This window comes from Pan troglodytes, chromosome 7 (genome assembly GCF_028858775.2).
Source record: "Pan troglodytes isolate AG18354 chromosome 7, NHGRI_mPanTro3-v2.0_pri, whole genome shotgun sequence".
Taxonomy (NCBI): Eukaryota; Metazoa; Chordata; class Mammalia; order Primates; family Hominidae; genus Pan; species Pan troglodytes.
The window spans coordinates 122,828,098-122,846,235 of NC_072405.2; the positions used below are offsets into that span (position 1 = coordinate 122,828,098).

An 18,138-nucleotide genomic window follows, 5' to 3' on the forward strand; every position below is an offset into this window, starting at 1 on the left:
GCAACTGACAAACAAGAGTATTTCCTAAATAAATACTGCTTGATCGTCTTTAATGTTAACAAATAAAAGGAAAGTGAAAAATCAAAAACAGGATTATGTCAGAACTTCATTAGTTTGTAAATGATATGAGCAACTAATTTGGTTAATTGAATAATAGTTTTCAAATACTGAAAAAAATATTTCTTCAATATATTGTGCTACTCATAATGTAATGGGCACAGACACAACCCATTTCCACTTAAATCTATGTAATAAGCAAACAACAAGTTAAGCCATGTTTTGTAGCATTTGCCAATTTCTACAGTGTAAATACTCCCATTGGCTGACATCAAGCTATCATTGAATGTGAATGTGATGTCATTGAATGTGGAGTTGGTTAGAGACCACAGTGTGGCATGGTATTTCTACCATAGGGATACAATATACATAAATAACCTCAAAAGCACAGATAATAGTAAAAGTATTCCAATAATTAGAAAATTTTAAAAATTATATGTATTGCTCTTGTTTTTAATATAATTTAAGTTAATTTAATTGTAGTTTAATTATAATCTAATTGTAATATAACTTAATTTATGGTACTGGCTATGTTCAACAATCAGCTCTCAAAATTACTGAAAATTTAACAATAGCCTGTCATAAGTGCTACTCCCAAAGACTCACACATAGATAGGAAAGAAACTTGAAAATAATACACTTTAGAAATCAACAGGTTAATAACTTTATCATATCTCTACAAGAATGTTATTAATCAAGTCCTTTGAGTATCTAATTTTTCATAAATGTGACATCATTCCTCCTAACCTTTTCTTTCCCAGTTTCAAAAGCAATTTTGCATTACTTTACTGGCTTTTCTCCATAATCATCCATAGTCTACATTTTGCATAAGAAATAAGTCTTTAGACTACACAATTGTAACCGTGGTAAAAAGATTGCCTTGAATTTTGGAATAGAATAAATTCTTTTCCAAAGAATAAAGGAATGCCCTGCTACATTCCTTTATTCTGAACATTGTCCATAGTTTTTATTTGAAAATAACAACAAACACAGCAACAATGAAAACAGAAAATAGTATTTCTCATTGGTATTCAATTTTCATTCTACCAGGCTGACAATGGGAGCTATTTGATGTTAAATGCACAGAGCCTACATATAATAAACCCCTCTTATAAATGTTGATTGAAAGAATTAATTAGATTACATATTTACAAGTAAGGGTGAGGGAAGAAGTTCAGTATTTCTGCAATATCCTATGCCACTTTGAAAAAAATAAAACAATCAGACCCCAAACAAACTAGAGAAACATTCCCTAGATGAGTTAAGCAGAGAACAAATTAGTTAGGTTCTGATTTAGGTTTCTTAGACAGGACCTTGCATCTTACCCTTTTTGTAGGAGGAATAATAGAATGCCAATAATTAGACAATAGAGGGAACATGTACCTGGCTTTCTATCTGGAGCCCAGAAAGGTGGCAAACATGCTTGCAGAAAAGAGGTAGGAAAAAAAAAAAAAAACAGGTATCGGGGGTTGGTCAGGCAATTGAGCCTGAGCCAGCCACATGGAATTCTGGTGTAACTCAGTGTCATATACAGAGTAATTGAAAAATGCTTCTTATGAGAAGAGCAGAATATACTACAGAGAGCTGGTAGAGGCAAAGAGGTTTTGCAGTTGGGATAACTAGGATCCAGCAGTGGATGCCCAATTGTACTGCTGACTTCAGACCAAGTAGCAAATGAGAGAGCTCAGCAGCTGCTGCCACAAACAGATAATGCCCTAGGACAAAATGCACTTTTTATTTTTGACAACTTGAAGTCTTGATGCCAAAATATGTGCAGACGTTGAATTGGCAAATACAGAATTGACTGAGTTTATCCTGAATTGACCTAGATTAATTTTCCCACTGCCCAGCAAAAAGGTTGTTGAAAATAAAAATTAGGTCATTTATACAAAAATCTTTTGCTACATTTCTTGCAAATTTTGATCCAGACTCTGAAATGTATTCCTATTACATGAATATTCACTGAATATTTGCAGGGGCAGGCACTGTGCTGAGTGCTTTATAAACATCATTTAATTTAAAAACATTATCTAATTTAGTCATTACAGCAATCCTGAATTTAAGTTTTTATTACTATCAGAATGTTTCAGGGGAGGAAGGTGAGATTTAGAAATCTGGAGTAATTTTTTCAATAATTGTGTGACTATTAAGTGACAGGTTTGAGATTTGAACCTAGGTTTACCTGTCCCTAAAGCCCATTCTTAATGACAAAATAGGTGTGTAGAAAAATAATTCAAAGCACAATATGTTTTCAAAGGTTAGAATAAATTTGTGTAATGTTGATTGAGTGGGCATGTTTATCTAATAATATATCACCAAATATAACCCTAAATTTTATTAGCTATATTTGGACAAAATAACATGGCAATGGGGGAAATATTTAAAAGCAACTATGTTTTATAAAAATATATTCACTTTTATTAGATTAGAAACAATAACAATTGAACTTAATTAGAAAGGAAATATGTTTCTCTTGCTTTACATAGAAAGTAGCTGAAATTATATAGTAAATTTGTCCTTTCTAGAAGAAAAAAATGTTTATTGAGCATTTACTATATGACAAGCATTGTTCCTAGATGCTGGAGTTAAAGTGGAGTTAAATAGTTCCTGCTGTCTTATAGCATGCGTTCTATTGGAGAAGACAAAAATTAAAGGAATTAACTATGAGTGCATAATATTTCAGGTTGTAGATCAGTGCTATGAAGAAGAATAAATCAGATTAATAATATGGAAAGAGATGATGGAGGTGAGTTTACCAGTTTATAGGAGGGCCCATTGAAGACTCTGATCATATGACATTTGAGTAGAGACCTGAAGGAAATGAGGGACACAGCCATGTGGTTATCCTGAGGAAGAATATGTAAGCAGAAGAAATAGCCTGAGCAAACGGCTTGGTGTTAGAGCATGTGATATGGTTTGAATGTTTGTGCCTTCCAAATCTCATGTCGGAATGTGATTCCACTGTTGGAATTGGGGCCTGGTGGAATGTGATGGCATCATGGGGGCAGAATCTTCGTGAATGGTTTAGCACCATCCCATTGATATAAGTGATTCTCTCTCAATTAGTTCACGTGAGATCTGCTGGATTAAAAGCGTGGAACCTGTTGTCCCTTTGCTCTTTTGCTCCCTTTCTCACCACGTAAAACACCAGCTTCTCCCTTCACCTTCTGCCACAATTGTGAGCTTCCTGAGGTCCTCACCAGAAGTCCAGCTGATGTTGGTGCCATGTTTGTAGAGCCTGCAGAACTGTGAGCCCATTTAACCTCTTTTCCTTATATATTATACAGCTTCAGGTATTTCTTTATAGCAATGTAAAAAAAAAAGAGGGAGGCCTAATATAGCATGCTTGGTATATTTGAGATACTGCAGGGAGGCCATTATGCCTGGAGTGGAGTGAGCTAAAGGAAGAGTGGCAGGAGAAAATGTCAGGCACAGTAAAATTACGCCAAATCATAGGTCTATCTAAGCCATGGTTAGGGCTTTAGATTTTACTTATAATGAGATGAGGAACAAAAAAAGGTTTAGAGCCAAAGCATAACATGAAAAAGGGTCACTTTTGTTGTTGATTTGGAAACAGTCTATAGAGTATGCTATAGTCTCAATATTTGTGTCCCCCCAAATTTGTATGTTAAAATCCTAACCCTCAAGGTGATGGTATTAGGAAGTGAGGCCTTTGGGAGGCTAACTGGTCATGAGGGCAGAGTTCATAAATGGAATAAGTGCCCTTGTAAAAGATACCTCAAAAAACTTATTCATCCCTTTCACCATGGAGTTCACAATATGAAAATTACTCTTTGAGGAAGGTGGTCATCATCAGACATAATCTGCTAGTGCCTTAGTCTTGAACTTACCAGCCTTCAGAACTTCAAAAAATAAATTTATGTCGTTTATAAACCACCTGGTCTATGTTATTCTGTTATAACAGCTCACATGATCTAAGATGGTGGAAATAGGGTGATCAGTTAGAAACAATGTCAGTTATCCAAGCAAGAGATAATAATTTAGACCAAGGTAATTTACAAAGGTGAGAAATGATTGGTTCCGGAAGTGTGAAGAAAAGAACCATAGAATTTGCTGAGGAATAATATACAAAGTGTGAAAGAAACAAGGAAGCAAGAATGAACTCTACTTCGTCCTTGAGTAACTAGTTTCTATCTACTGAAATAGAGAAAAATGAGGAGAGAGGAGATATGTGTTTTGGACTGGTGAACTTTGAAATACACATTAGTCATTCAAGTGGAAATAGTGAGAGATCATTTAGATAGAAACTGGATCTTATCACAGGTCAGAGCAGATTTTGCACTGGTTGTGCTGTTCCGTCAATGTACTTTAAGGCATATATGTTTCAAAGTTTTTTTTTAATGTGAACATTAAAGGATTTTTTATAAACAAAATATAGTTCATATATCTTTTTATATTCCTTAAAGCTGCAGTGTCAAGTGAAATCCAAACCTACCTGTGGTGTGTCATTAAAATTTTCCAAAAATAAGTAAGTAGCATGCAAGAAAATTGTCACTTAACCCACTTGCTATTCCTATATGTAAACATTAATAGCAGAAGGCATCTAAAGTGTGAGTTTCCTATACATTAATGGATAGAAGGGTATATATTTGTTCTATCACCATTATAAAAACACATAATCAGCCCAGGTTGGTCATAGTGAACAGGTTAAAATACCCATTAAGTAAGCAAATTGAAAAGAAAAGATACATTCCTAAATGATCATTTTGTACCAGTTTTGTTCAATTCAGAATGGATGCAGTGAAATTTCCTTTCCACTTTAAGTAAGAATCACACGGGAATTTTTATTTCATTTATTATTACTATTATTATTATTGCTTTTTCATGGCTAGAAAATGTTCTGTTTGCCTAAATAGGATTTTCTCAGATGTTATTAAAATTATTTATCCACCTTTGACAAATGACACAAACGAACAAAAATGTTTTACAAAAAAAAGTTTCAATCTGGTATAAAGTTAATGACTCAAAATTATCTAGTAATATTGAGATCAATTTTTATTATTTAGAGTAACAGTGTGCTACCTTGGAAGCACTACAGTAAAATATTTTGATGTATAAACTTTCTTCATTTTAACACTAGAGCCAAAGAAGGATATAATCATAATTACTACATTGATGGTCATCAGATAATCTGGAGAGCTTTATAAAAATCCAAATTCCCACATGTAGAGGAACTCAATCAGAAAACCTGGGAGGCGTGCCAGTAATCAAAACTTAAAAAAAAAATCTAGAGGAGTCATATGATGGCTTACACTTGGAACTCACTGGTGTAAACTCTACTGGTATGGTTTTAAATAAAGTTGTTTATAGAAAGAAAGGAGGAGAGAAGAAAAAAGACAGCAGATAAGTGAGTAAGTGAGTGCCATCCTGGACACTGAACTCTGAGATAAAAGTTGTACACGAATGTTTGCATGGAAATAGATGTAGATACACACATATATTATTGTTGTTATTGTTATTTTTGTTTTGGTCAGAATCCAATATAGTTATGTCATATAGTAAACGAAACCAGAAAAAAATCTCTCCTCCTAAACTTGATTCTCATATAAGGATTACAAGACAGTGTCATTCCAAAAAATATAATCAATGCTACCACATAAAAGAAAAAGCAATGATTTTAAATTCTCTCAGTCAAGGGGCAGCAGATTTTATAATGGGCTATTTGTTTTTATTCCTTATTATATGCTAGTTTAAATATAGGAATCTAACTGACTCCACTATGTTCGATATTGTAAAGTACTGGAGATGGGGATTAACTTTCATGGATTAGTTTTCAATTAGGCAAATAACTTTCCACCCTAAGATGACTTTGGGCTCTACAATTTTTGAGAATTAATCATATGTCTTTTTGAGGGTTCATCTTTCTGCTTGTATATAACTAAATGTTTCCATGTCAAAGGATATCTTTCAGCTAATGGTTTCTCGTTGGATTAATGGGAAGAATGAGGTAACATTAAGCATCTTACCTCTTATTCTGGCAGAGAGACCATGAAGAAGACAAATAAGGAATCTAAAAGTTCACCCTAAATTGTCTCTATAGAGTGGCTTGCTGAAATTGTTTTAAAGTAATAATTCAAAATAAATCTCTGGCAAGCCTATGAGTAGAAGGATAATTGAATTGGTGTGTTTCTATTATAATATTTAGTATATAATATTTTCAACTTTGGGGAAAATATATTCTTGGAAAATTACAGAATTCTTAAAAGTTCTTGAGGACATAAATTTTTAACTTTTTAAACATATAAGAGAAATCTGTATTTGAAGAAATCATTTAAAGGGCCTTACATTGAGTCTTTTTTTTTTTCTGCCTTCTTTTGTTGTTCCCTATTACATCCCCTTGTGTTGTCACTTATGACTGAAGCTCCACCCTTCTCAAGGTAGCACATATCAGAAATGCATGTGGCTTTACTCCAAATAAGTAAGACCTTTTAGAAAGTTTTATTTTATTACTGAAAAGAATCATTTGTTATCCCAAATAAATTACCCAAATAATACCAGTATAGGAAAGAAATGAATGAATTTTAAGCATCACAAAGAAATATTTTAGGTAGAACAATAATAGGCATGAGTGAAGATGTGAAGAAACATTTCCTGAATTTTAGCTCACCAATGCATGTTTATTATTGTTGCTTCTGCAATACAGAGTAGTAGCTAGATTAGCTTACAGATCTTATCTATGCATTGATACATTTTCCCCCCATAATTTGCTTGAAAATAAAAAGCACTGCCTCAGTTCTATATACAAGCATCCTATTAATCTCAATGTTGGCTCCAATTGAAAAAACATAACTTACTTTAACAGAAACACCCAAACAATGAACTAGAGGTGGGAGAGTTTTACATAGTGAATTTTTTTGCCAGTTGGAGAAAAATGCAGAAAATAAGAATGCATATATTGATCCTAGATTAATGTTGAAATTGTATACATCTAGATACATTGTGAGAAATTTTCCCCAAAGCCTATACAAATCTTATAAGCATATCATGTTATTGTGTTAGAGAGCCATCAATTACCATGAAATAATATTTTTTTAAAAAGAAACTAACCAATAACATTAAAATCAATCATTAAAAAAGAATTCTCCTGCTGCAGCCAATTTGGAATAACATAATTTTTTTTCAAGATTTGTGAAAACAGAAGTATAATGAACGTTTCACCTGGCTTTAGAAAATCTTAACAATTAGAAAAAAGCTATATAACTATTTTAAAAACATTTAAATGTGATTTTTGGAAGTGTTTACTTTTACTCTAATGATAAATATAAACTATATTTACCAAAATATTTATATTCAAAATATAAATCAGCAACTATGAAAATATTTATTTGCCAAAATGTTATCTTTTTAGAAAAGTAGACATTTGATTATTTCAAAGTGTTTAAATAAATAATGTTTACACCGATAGTCATTATCAACAAAGTATATTTTTTCTTAATTGATAGACATTGACTTGTTAGGTTTATATATTCATAAAATGTATCCATAGTCATAAATGCAAAAGATTCTTCACGTATTAACAAAAATAAATAAGTTACATTATAGACAATAGAATACAAATAGAAACAAGTCACTATTATATTTCTTAAAGAAATGACTATCACATTACATGACGGTCATTTGATGATGTTTTATATATAATAATTTATTAGACAAGATATTTGACATTAAAGTTTTCTTATTTTGGTATTATTAAGACATTAAAATTTATGTATCATAAAACAAAAATTTACCTATTATTATAAAAAAATTGGAAACAAAACATACTATTTCAATGAAAACAATAATAGAAAATGAGAATTAATATATAATTTGAATGTGTGAATGGTAGAATCAACTTACGGTTAATACTATATACATACACATATATATATAGATGTATATATTTATCTATTGATGTATATTTAATGACTAAAAATGAACAATATACAAGTATGTCTGAGTTCACCTACCTTAAGAACATCTCCTTGTGCTAAATGAAATGTTCTGGCTGAAATATTGATTCCCTTTCCTGCTTGAACCTGAATACTATAAATGCATTCATGGTTGTTTTCATAGTTGAGTGGGTAATTTGGAGACAGCAAAATTCCTTCATTATTCGTTGCAGATGCACCACATTCAGCTGCAGGTAAAACAGAATATTGAAGTACAGTTTAATAGATAGCAGTATCATTTTCAAGCAGTATCATGTATGGAAGTGTTATGCATTTTATTTTACCTAAAGCCTAGTAGAAAAATAATATACAGAATGGCTTTATGTTGTAAATGATTAATTCCCTCCTCAAATAACATATGGGTGGAAGAGACTACAGCCCATGGAGAGGACACTGTGTACAAATGAAAATATACAATAGTTGTAGTAATTTTCCCCCTGGATTAAAGGATAGCATAGGAAAGGGTGAGAGCATGAATTTAAGAATGTATTTTACATTTGTGATTTCTGATAAATGTAATACATTTAAATTTATAATTTAGCTCTTTTAAATGAAAGGGTTTTGAATAATTCTAACTTCATCTTTTAAAACATTTTTACCTTTTTAATTAATTTGACCCTTCTTTTTTCTCCTAATACTCAGTATTCCGCTGACACAAGAATTTCAATAACAAAAAGGGAATCAAATATTACATTATCTTTGAAAACTGATATAATAGTTAAACCCCCCTGGTAATAACAGTTAAACAATAATTGTAACAAATTAGGCATCTTTAGAAATTATATCACCTTTCTCAGTATAGAAAATTAGACTAGATTAAGGCATTCTTATAATAGATAAAATGGTACTGCTAAACCTTCAGGACTAATTTTGCAAAATTTGAGGAACTGTCTAAACATTTAGGAAAATGTGAGAATTTCTCAACAAATTTAGTTCGAACTTAATTTTAATGTATTTAAATATAAAAAGCTTGTGGCAATATTGCAAAAGAAAACAATAAGTCCTTCAAATTCTTAAATATGTTTCAGAAATTCAATAAACTAAGTTTTCTATCTTATCTAATAAATTACTTCATATTACCAAACCATAGGGCAGAAATATTTACATTTTCAAATATTTAACTGAAAAGGAAAAAAAAAAACAAGTTGTTATTTTCTAGAAATAAGATTTTAAAAATAATGATTTATGGGAACAGTCAGAGAAAGACAACAAGGTGAATAATGAATTGCTTTACCTTTTAAATGCTTAAACATTAACAAAAATGAGGCAAAGGAAACAAAAGCCTAATGAAATAAAAATGATCAAAAAGAAGCAGTCAGTATAATATCAACATTGTGTGAAATAATAATAAAAACTAATGTTATGGTACTAATAGCCAGTATTACACAATAAAAGTTTCCCCTAAATTCCTTTTAAAGAAAAAAAAAATCAAAGTTCCAATATTGATTTAAATTACTTTATTTTAATGTTACTTAAACATGTTCAAAAAATAGATATGTCCTTATGCTTTTAGCTGCGTACAATTATAATACCCAAACCAGTTTACAAATACAGGAACAAAATGACAAAAACAATAAAATAAAAAATAGCAACATGTATCTAATGAGGCATAAGATTTTGTTTTCCTAAAATTAAATCGCCTTTGGCAATGTGGATCAGGTAACAGCTGCTCCAGTGTAGGCTTTTGAAGTTTGTTATACCTTTAATTACTCTATGCTGTGTAACAACTTGATTCTCATTCATACTATGCCTCTGTGAACTGCTGAGAAACTTTCATCTGTATAGTGCAACATAATGCCAGGCGTCCATCACTTAGTGGAAATCATTTACATTTTAATTCTCCTTTATTTTTTTCTACTAGGTTTTTGGAATACAGGTATGTTTGTGGAGGCATGAAGACAAATGTAATCTGGATTACACAGGTGATCTAAAATGCACATATATTTTTGTCAATTAGATTATTTAGAAAGGAATGCAAATTATTTTGAATTATTTTACAGAGACATGAAGTTTTGAAAATATAAATGGTTTTAGTTCTTCTCTGTAACAAACTGACACAATATTTTTCAATTGCACATCTAATCTTGCACTTTCTGGTTAAAATATACTGAAGATCGGCAAGTCAAAATCCAGAGAATGTCATACAAGGCCATTTACAATGCGATCCCAGTGTGCCTGTCCAGCTATTACCTACCCTTCTCTGCCATGGACCTTGCAATTTAGCTGCCCTGAGCTACTACTGGCCCTTGGCCACAGTCTCACAATCTGAGCCTTTGAATGTGCTATTTTCTCCGCATATGAACACCACCTCTGGTCCCAAGAGATGTGAATAAAGAAAATTACCGCCCATAAGGAAAATTACTTGATATGAAATTAAACTATTATGGTTCTTTTCAGTATCCGGTGGCTGTGATGGTATATTAAATTGAAAAAAGCAACAACCCATTAAAATATTACGGATAATTCTCACGAATAATAGTCATGGTTCCATGCTTATGAATGCCCAGCAAAAATATCATAACTTCAAGATTTTCATTATATATAACATGATTAGCACAGCAAGTTTTCATAAAGCTTATTTAAACTGAGAAGATAAGTGTTGGCAAACTGTGACTGAATATTCTTGAGATATGTTAAAATTGAGAAAAGGAACTAGCAGCAGAACAGCTAACCACAAGAGAGAAGCATGGTTAGTTGATACAAGGAAGACAAGGGCATATATGAAAACGTCAACTATATGAGAAAGGAGTTTGAGTAAAGCAAGTCCTAACGATCCAACCGGTAAAGACGAGTTGAAAAAGTTATCTCTCAGCCATAGTGACATTTATGGAGAGTATACCGCTATCACTGAACAGTAACAAATGTATGACTCAGAAGATTATGTCAATGTTAAGGTTTTCAGTCAGGTGCTATAAGGAATAGCATATGTAAAATAAAACATGCATGTGAAAAATGTGTTACAATAAAAAAGCTACAAGGTCACTGTAATACAAACAATTTATTTGCTTGGTTGAGAATGTACTGTAAGATATTTGAAGTAGCTAGAGGCAAATGATAGAATGCTCTGATTTGGAAAAAATAAATTTATAGGTTGATTCCATAGATAATTATGAAATATTTATTATGTACTGGGTGGTGAGGGGAATAGTTGAAGCTCCTATGGGACCTACTTTCCAGTGGAAAGGATGGATGTCTATCATACAATCACTCAAATAAAAATATAGTATGTGAAAGCATATAACTGAGAGCCCTGACCTGTCCTGAATAGCCAGGAAAGACTCTCTGAAGTACTGCAACTTGAAAATGGATGAGTAAATTAAAGGTGAAGGGAGAAGACAAGTGGGGTAAAAGAATATTCCAAACAGAAGGAACATTGTATCTAAAAACATTATTGGAGGGGGTGGGAGACAAAGGAGATAATGACAGGTTCTAGGAACTGAAAGACCTGATATGAAAAAGCTTTCTTTGTGCAAGGTTGATCTAGAGGTAGATCTCCGAGGATGTTTATCTGGTGTGATAGCAGAAGAAATGTTCTTTCTTAGGTGTGTATGAATGGAGAAGTCATTAGGTGTGAGCTGCTTGTTCTTGTGATGGGGAAATACTTTTGTCTTTAAGGCTTGGAATGTTGGTTGCAGAATTTGAAAAGGAAAAGAGGAGACTGAATGAGGTACATTTATAAAATTTTTTGAGATTTTGGGTCAGAAAACCACTGCTTCAGGGTTTAGGGGTTGCAATGTTTTCTGGAGGTGAGGTAAGCACACTTCTTCCTACCTTAACATAAGCCCAGGATCTTGTTTCTCTCATGTCTTGATCCAGAGTGAGTTTTATGTTCTTGATAACTGATGCTACTAACTGATAAAGCCTATGTTTGATAATAAGGATTTCCTACAAAATAATAAATGTAAAGCTATTAATAGGTAGTAATGTTTCCTCTCTCTAATTTGAACTAGGGGGTGGTGTCATCTTTAAATCATAAAAATTAATAATATGAAAACATTACATAATTTAGCAGTGTTAGGAAAATATGTTTGGAGAATAAGTACTTAGTGCTCTTTTTAGCATATAAATATTTTCTGTGCAATTTCCAGTGTACACATTGTATATGATGACTTTTCTGAAAAACAAGTCCTATTCATATAAAATACTTTTTTATTTAAATGTACAGATTAAGATATCTATTCGAGTTACCAATATGAAACTCTTTGCTGAATATGAAAATAATATGATGATAAATGTGGCTTTAGTTGGATTGAAGTGGGAAAGAAATGTGTACTGAAATTTGATGATAAGAGTCACTGATACAGTGAAGAATTCACTAGAGCAGGGATACCCAAAAACAGACAAGACATGCATCATTAATCTCCATTACTGGGATAAGAAAATCTGGTAGCATCTATTGTACACATACAGTCATATAGTTTTAGATAAACTGAAAAAATGCTTCTCAGCAATTTGACTGGATATCTGAAAAATGTCTAGATAAGTAAACTTCATAGTTACTTTTTTAAAAATGTGCATTACAACTGAGTCTTTTTATTTTTAAACTGTTTTGTGAAAGCAGGCAAAATATACTTGATTTAGATTGTTCAAAAAACTTAGAATGTTTTTAAACATAAACATATGGTATGCAAGTCAAATAAGGAGTAGCATTAAGCAGAAATATATTTTTCCACATGTTTAATTATTACCAGAAGAAAAATAATAATACATGATTTTGCTCATAGAGGATCATATGAGGATCAAATCCAAATCAATCATTTCTTTTCTGCATGTGAATTCAGATTTTTTTTTCATTTTTATCAGCTAGTTGAGCCCATTATATTCCAAATATAATTTAGATTTCATTTCATTAAGTTAGGACACCATTGATTATAAAAGGCATCTTTATGTGTCCCTAAAAAAGCAAAAATGTTGCCAATACACTATAATAGTCATTGATTGGGAGATACACACATATTTCACAGCTGTTAGTTTTTTAAAATGGGGCATCTAAAAATTGTGAAATATGGTAAAATGTGTTAATAAGATTAATTTGTGTGTGTTTTTTTTAGCACTTCTCCTAAGATGCCTTCTCAACTTGGCAGTATTAATAACACTTTGTTCTTCAGAAATTTTTAGTCAAAAATATTTTATTTTCTTAAATAGGCATTTCAATAATACTTGGATTTTCAGAAGTGGGTAGAAATTGTAGGGTAGAAAGATACATTAATTTCCTTATGCCCCTACTGAGAATATGAGAATCCATTGGTATTACTTGCATACAGTCTTATTTTTTCTTTCTTTTGTTCTTCTTAGGCAATAATAGTACTTAACTGGCTTTCTCCTTTTAGCCTCTCTAAATACAATACATGTATGTATCCAAGGGCAAACTAGTGCTACTGAAAGTTATTTTAAAAAAAGAGTTTAAACATTTTTTGAAGAATTTCAAAAAAGTTTCATAGCTACTTTTTCCCCTTAAACATTTGTTTTTAATGCATTTTCTATAATCATTTTTTACCATACAGAATTAGGGTAATCATTATTACCATGTGGAATTATATTTTTGTGTGTGAATTGCAGTCATAATTGAAACGCTTAAATTCAAAACTTTTTAAAATCAATTATATCATTTTCTGTCAAAAATATTGACTATTTCCCATAATCTGACATTGTCTTTTCATTTTTTCTTCTTTCCATGAACAGCTAATGAAGGTCTACTGTGCTCAGTTATTTATTAAAAATAATGTTCTTAATAAAAATAACTATGGATATGCCTGATACTGTATTAGGTCTTGGGGATAGGTCCTCTTCCTCATGTGATATGTACTCCAAAAAAGAGGCAGACATGGAAACTGGTACATGCACTAACATGTAGTCTCTAGTATGATACAAGTTCATGTAATAGGCTGAGATGGCACAAATGAAGAAGTAGTATATTTTAAAGGAGCCACAAGAGAATTACATTAAGGCAGACTTCATGACTGTGTTTTTTTTGATTTGAGAAAGAAATGTGGTTCCAAACGTAATCAAAATGTACAAAGAAGGGATTCCAGGCAGAGTGAAATACTTGAATGAAAGTATAAATAGGTAAACCAAATTGATACTAGTTAGAAGAACCAGTGATTCATACGCCATTCTAAAACATTTGAACTTTATCTTGTAGGCAATGGAGACTCATAGAAGAGTTTTAAAAAGAGAAAAACATGACCAACTTTGAGAAATCCATTAGGGCAGCTCTATGAGGAATGAATTGTAGTCTTGGGTTACTAGAGGATGAAAACCCTAGAGAAGATTGTTGTAGTGCTACAGACAGAAGATGAGAGCTTCAACTAAAGCAATGGAGGAAGAGGAGATGCCAAAGTAAAAGTTAGAACTTGGAGACAAGTTCGATGTGGGGGCATGAAAGAGAGGAAAAGGTAGAGAAGACAATGAGTGGCTTTGATTATAATGCTGATGAATGTATTTTTGCACAAGATAAATTTGGCATGACTGTTAGACGTCAAGTAAAGTACTCCAAGCAGCTAGACATATTTGTACCCATGAGATTGATCTTTCAAAGCCACAGACAAAAAGGTTTATCCAGAGAATACACACATATATATGTACACATATTGAGAAGAGAAGCAAACTAAGACCAAGGTACACTCAGCAAGAGAATTTAACAGGTAGACAAAAGGGACATTCAAAGAAGGTAGTATCATGGAATAGTAAAGAGAGGATAGTTTTAAGAAAATAATTGTCATCAGTGTTAAATCAGAGTTCAATTAAAATGAATACTGAGAGTACACTGATTTGGGCAATTAAGAGTTTGGGAAGAAAGGAACTATAATATTGTTTGTAAAGGGTCAGGGGTGATACAGGTTTGAAGGAAGGGTTTTTTTGTTTTTTGATGTTTTTGTCTTTGATTTTGTTTTGTTTTTTGGTTAGTTTTGAATTAAAAACATTTCAGGACATTTATATTTTAAGTGAAAGGAATAGTACAGGGGAGGAGCCAAGATGGCCGAATAGGAACAGCTCCGGTCTACAGCTCCCAGTGTGAGCGACGCAGAAGACGGGTGATTTCTGCATTTCCAAATGAGGTACCGGGTTCATCTCACTAGGGAGTGCCAGACAGTGGGCACAGGTCAGTGGGTGCGTGCACCGTGCGCGAGCCGAAGCAGGGCGAGGCATTGCCTCACGTGGGAAGCCCAAGGGGTCAGGGAGTTCCCTTTCCGAGTCAAAGAAAGGGGTGACGGACGCACCTGGAAAATCGGGTCACTCCCACCCGAATATTGCGCTTTTCGGACCGGCTTAAAAAACGGCGCACCACGAGATTATATCCCACACCCGGCTTGGAGGGTCCTACACCCACGGAGTCTCGCTGATTGCTAGGACAGCAGTCTGAGATCAAACTGCAAGGCGGCAGCCAGGCTGGGGGAGGGGCGCCCGCCATTGCCCAGGCTTGCTTAGGTAAACAAAGCAGCCGGGAAGCTCGAACTGGGTGGAGCCCACCACAGCTCAAGGAGGCCTGCCTGCCTCTGTAGGCTCCACCTCTGGGGGCAGGGCACAGACAAACAAAAAGACAGCAGTAACCTCTGCAGACTTAAATGTCCCTGTCTGACAGCTTTGAAGAGAGCAGTGGTTCTCCCAGCACGCAGCTGGAGATCTGAGAACGGGCAGACTGCCTCCTCAAGTGGGTCCCTAACCCCTGACCCCCGAGCAGCCTAACTGGGAGGCACCCCCCAGCAGGGGCACACTGACACCTCACACGGCAGGGTATTCCAACAGACCTGCAGCTGAGGGTCCTGTCTGTTAGAAGGAAAACTAACAAACAGAAAGGACATCCACACCGAAAACCCATCTGTACATCACCATCATCAAAGACCAAAAGTAGATAAAACCACAAAGATGGGGAAAAAACAGAACAGAAAAACTGGAAACTCTAAAACGCAGAGCGCCTCTCCTCCTCCAAAGGAACGCAGTTCCTCACCAGCAATGGAACAAAGCTGAATGGAGAATGACTTTGACGAGCTGAGAGAAGAAGGCTTCAGACGATCAAATTACTCTGAGCTACGGGAGGACATTCAAACCAAAGGCAAAAAAGTTGAAAACTTTGAAAAAAATTTAGAAGAATGTATAACTAGAATAAGCAATACAGAGAAGTGCTTAAAGGAGCTGATGGAGCTGAAAACCAAGGCTCGAGAACTACGTGAAGAATGCAGAAGCCTCAGGAGCCAATGCGATCAACTGGAAGAAAGGGCATCAGCAATGGAAGATGAAATGAATGAAATAAAACGAGAAGGGAAGTTTAGAGAAAAAAGAATAAAAAGAAATGAGCAAAGCCTCCAAGACATATGGGACTATGTGAAAAGACCAAATCTACGTCTGATTGGTGTACCTGAAAGTGATGGGGAGAATGGAACCAAGTTGGAAAACAGTCTGCAGGATATTATCCAGGAGAACTTCCCCAATCTAGCAAGGCAGGCCAACGTTCAGATTCAGGAAATACAGAGAACGCCACAAAGATACTCCTCGAGAAAAGCAACTCCAAGACACATAATTGTCAGATTCACCAAAGTTGAAATGAAGGGAAAAATGTTAAGGGCAGCCAGACAGAAAGATCGGGTTACCCTCAAAGGGAAGCCCATCAGACTAACAGCGGATCTCTCGGCAGAAACCCTACAAGCCAGAAGAGAGTGGGGGCCAATATTCAACATTCTTAAAGAAAATAATTTTCAACCCAGAATTTCATATCCAGCCAAACTAAGCTTCATAAGTGAAGGAGAAATAAAATACTTTACAGACAAGCAAATGCTGAGAGATTTTGACACCACCAGGCCTGCCCTAAAAGAGCTCCTGAAGGAAGCGCTAAACATGGAAAGGAACAACCGGTACCAGCCGCTGCAAAATCATGCCAAAATGTAAAGACCATCAAGACTAGGAAGAAACTGCATCAACTAACGAGCAAAGTCACCAGCTAACATCATAATGACAGGATCAAATTCACACATAACAATATTAACTTTAAATGTAAATGGACTAAATGCTCCAATTAAAAGACACAGACTGGCAAGTTGGATAAAGAGTCAAGACCCATCAGTGTGCTGTATTCAGGAAACCTATCTCACGTGCAGAGACACACATAGACTCAAAATAAAAGGATGGAGGAAGATCTACCAAGCAAATGGAAAACAAAAAAAGGCAGGGATTGCAATCCTAGTCTCTGATAAAACAGACTTTAAACCAACAAAGATCAAAAGAGACAAAGAAGGCCATTACATAATGGTAAAGGGATCAATTCAACAAGAAGAGCTAACTATCCTAAATATATATGCACCCAATACAGGAGCACCCAGATTCATAAAGCAAGTCCTGAGTGACCTACAAAGAGACTTAGACTCCCACACATTAATAATGGGAGACTTTAACACCCCACTGTCAACATTAGACAGATCAATGAGACAGAAAGTCAACAAGGATACCCAGGAATTGAACTCAGCTCTGCACCAAGCAAACCTAATAGACATCTACAGAACTCTCCATCCCAAATCAACAGAATATACATTTTTTTCAGCACCACACCACACCTATTCCAAAATTGACCACATACTTGGAAGTAAAGCTCTCTTCAGCAAATGTAAAAGAAAAGAGATTATAACAAACTATCTCTCAGACCACAATGCAATCAAACTAGAACTCAGGATTAAGAATCTCACTCAAAACCGCTCAACTACATGGAAACTGAACAACCTGCTCCTGAATGACTACTGGATACATAATGAAATGAAGGCAGAAATAAAGATGTTCTTTGAAACCAACGAGAACAAAGACACAACATACCAGAATCTCTGGGATGCATTCAAAGCAGTGTGTAGAGGGAAATTTATAGCACTAAATGCCCACAAGAGAAAGCAGGAAAGATCCAAAATTGACACCCTAACATCACAATTAAAAGAACTAGAAAAGCAAGAGCAAACACATTCAAAAGCTAGCAGAAAGCAAGAAATAACTAAAATCAGAGCACAACTGAAGGAAATAGAGACACAAAAAAGTCTTCAAAAAATTAATGAATCCAGGAGCTGGTTTTTTGAAAGGATCAACAAAATTGATAGACTGCTAGCAAGACTAATAAAGAAGAAAAGAGAGAAGAATCAAATAGACACAATAAAAA

The 18,138-nt window shown here is 34.0% G+C and overlaps 1 protein-coding gene across 8 annotated transcripts in view; it reads right to left on the reverse strand.

Moving 5' to 3' along the window:
- CSMD3 (CUB and Sushi multiple domains 3) overlaps positions 1-18,138 on the reverse strand; it is a 1,209,558-nt gene that overhangs the window by 341,228 nt on the left and 850,192 nt on the right. For all 8 annotated transcript variants that reach the window (XM_054656949.2, XM_016959787.4, XM_016959790.4 and 5 more), the window contains one exon: positions 8,028-8,197. In XM_054656949.2, the coding sequence (XP_054512924.1) occupies positions 8,028-8,197 (170 nt within the window). The remainder of the gene's footprint in view (positions 1-8,027; positions 8,198-18,138) is intronic.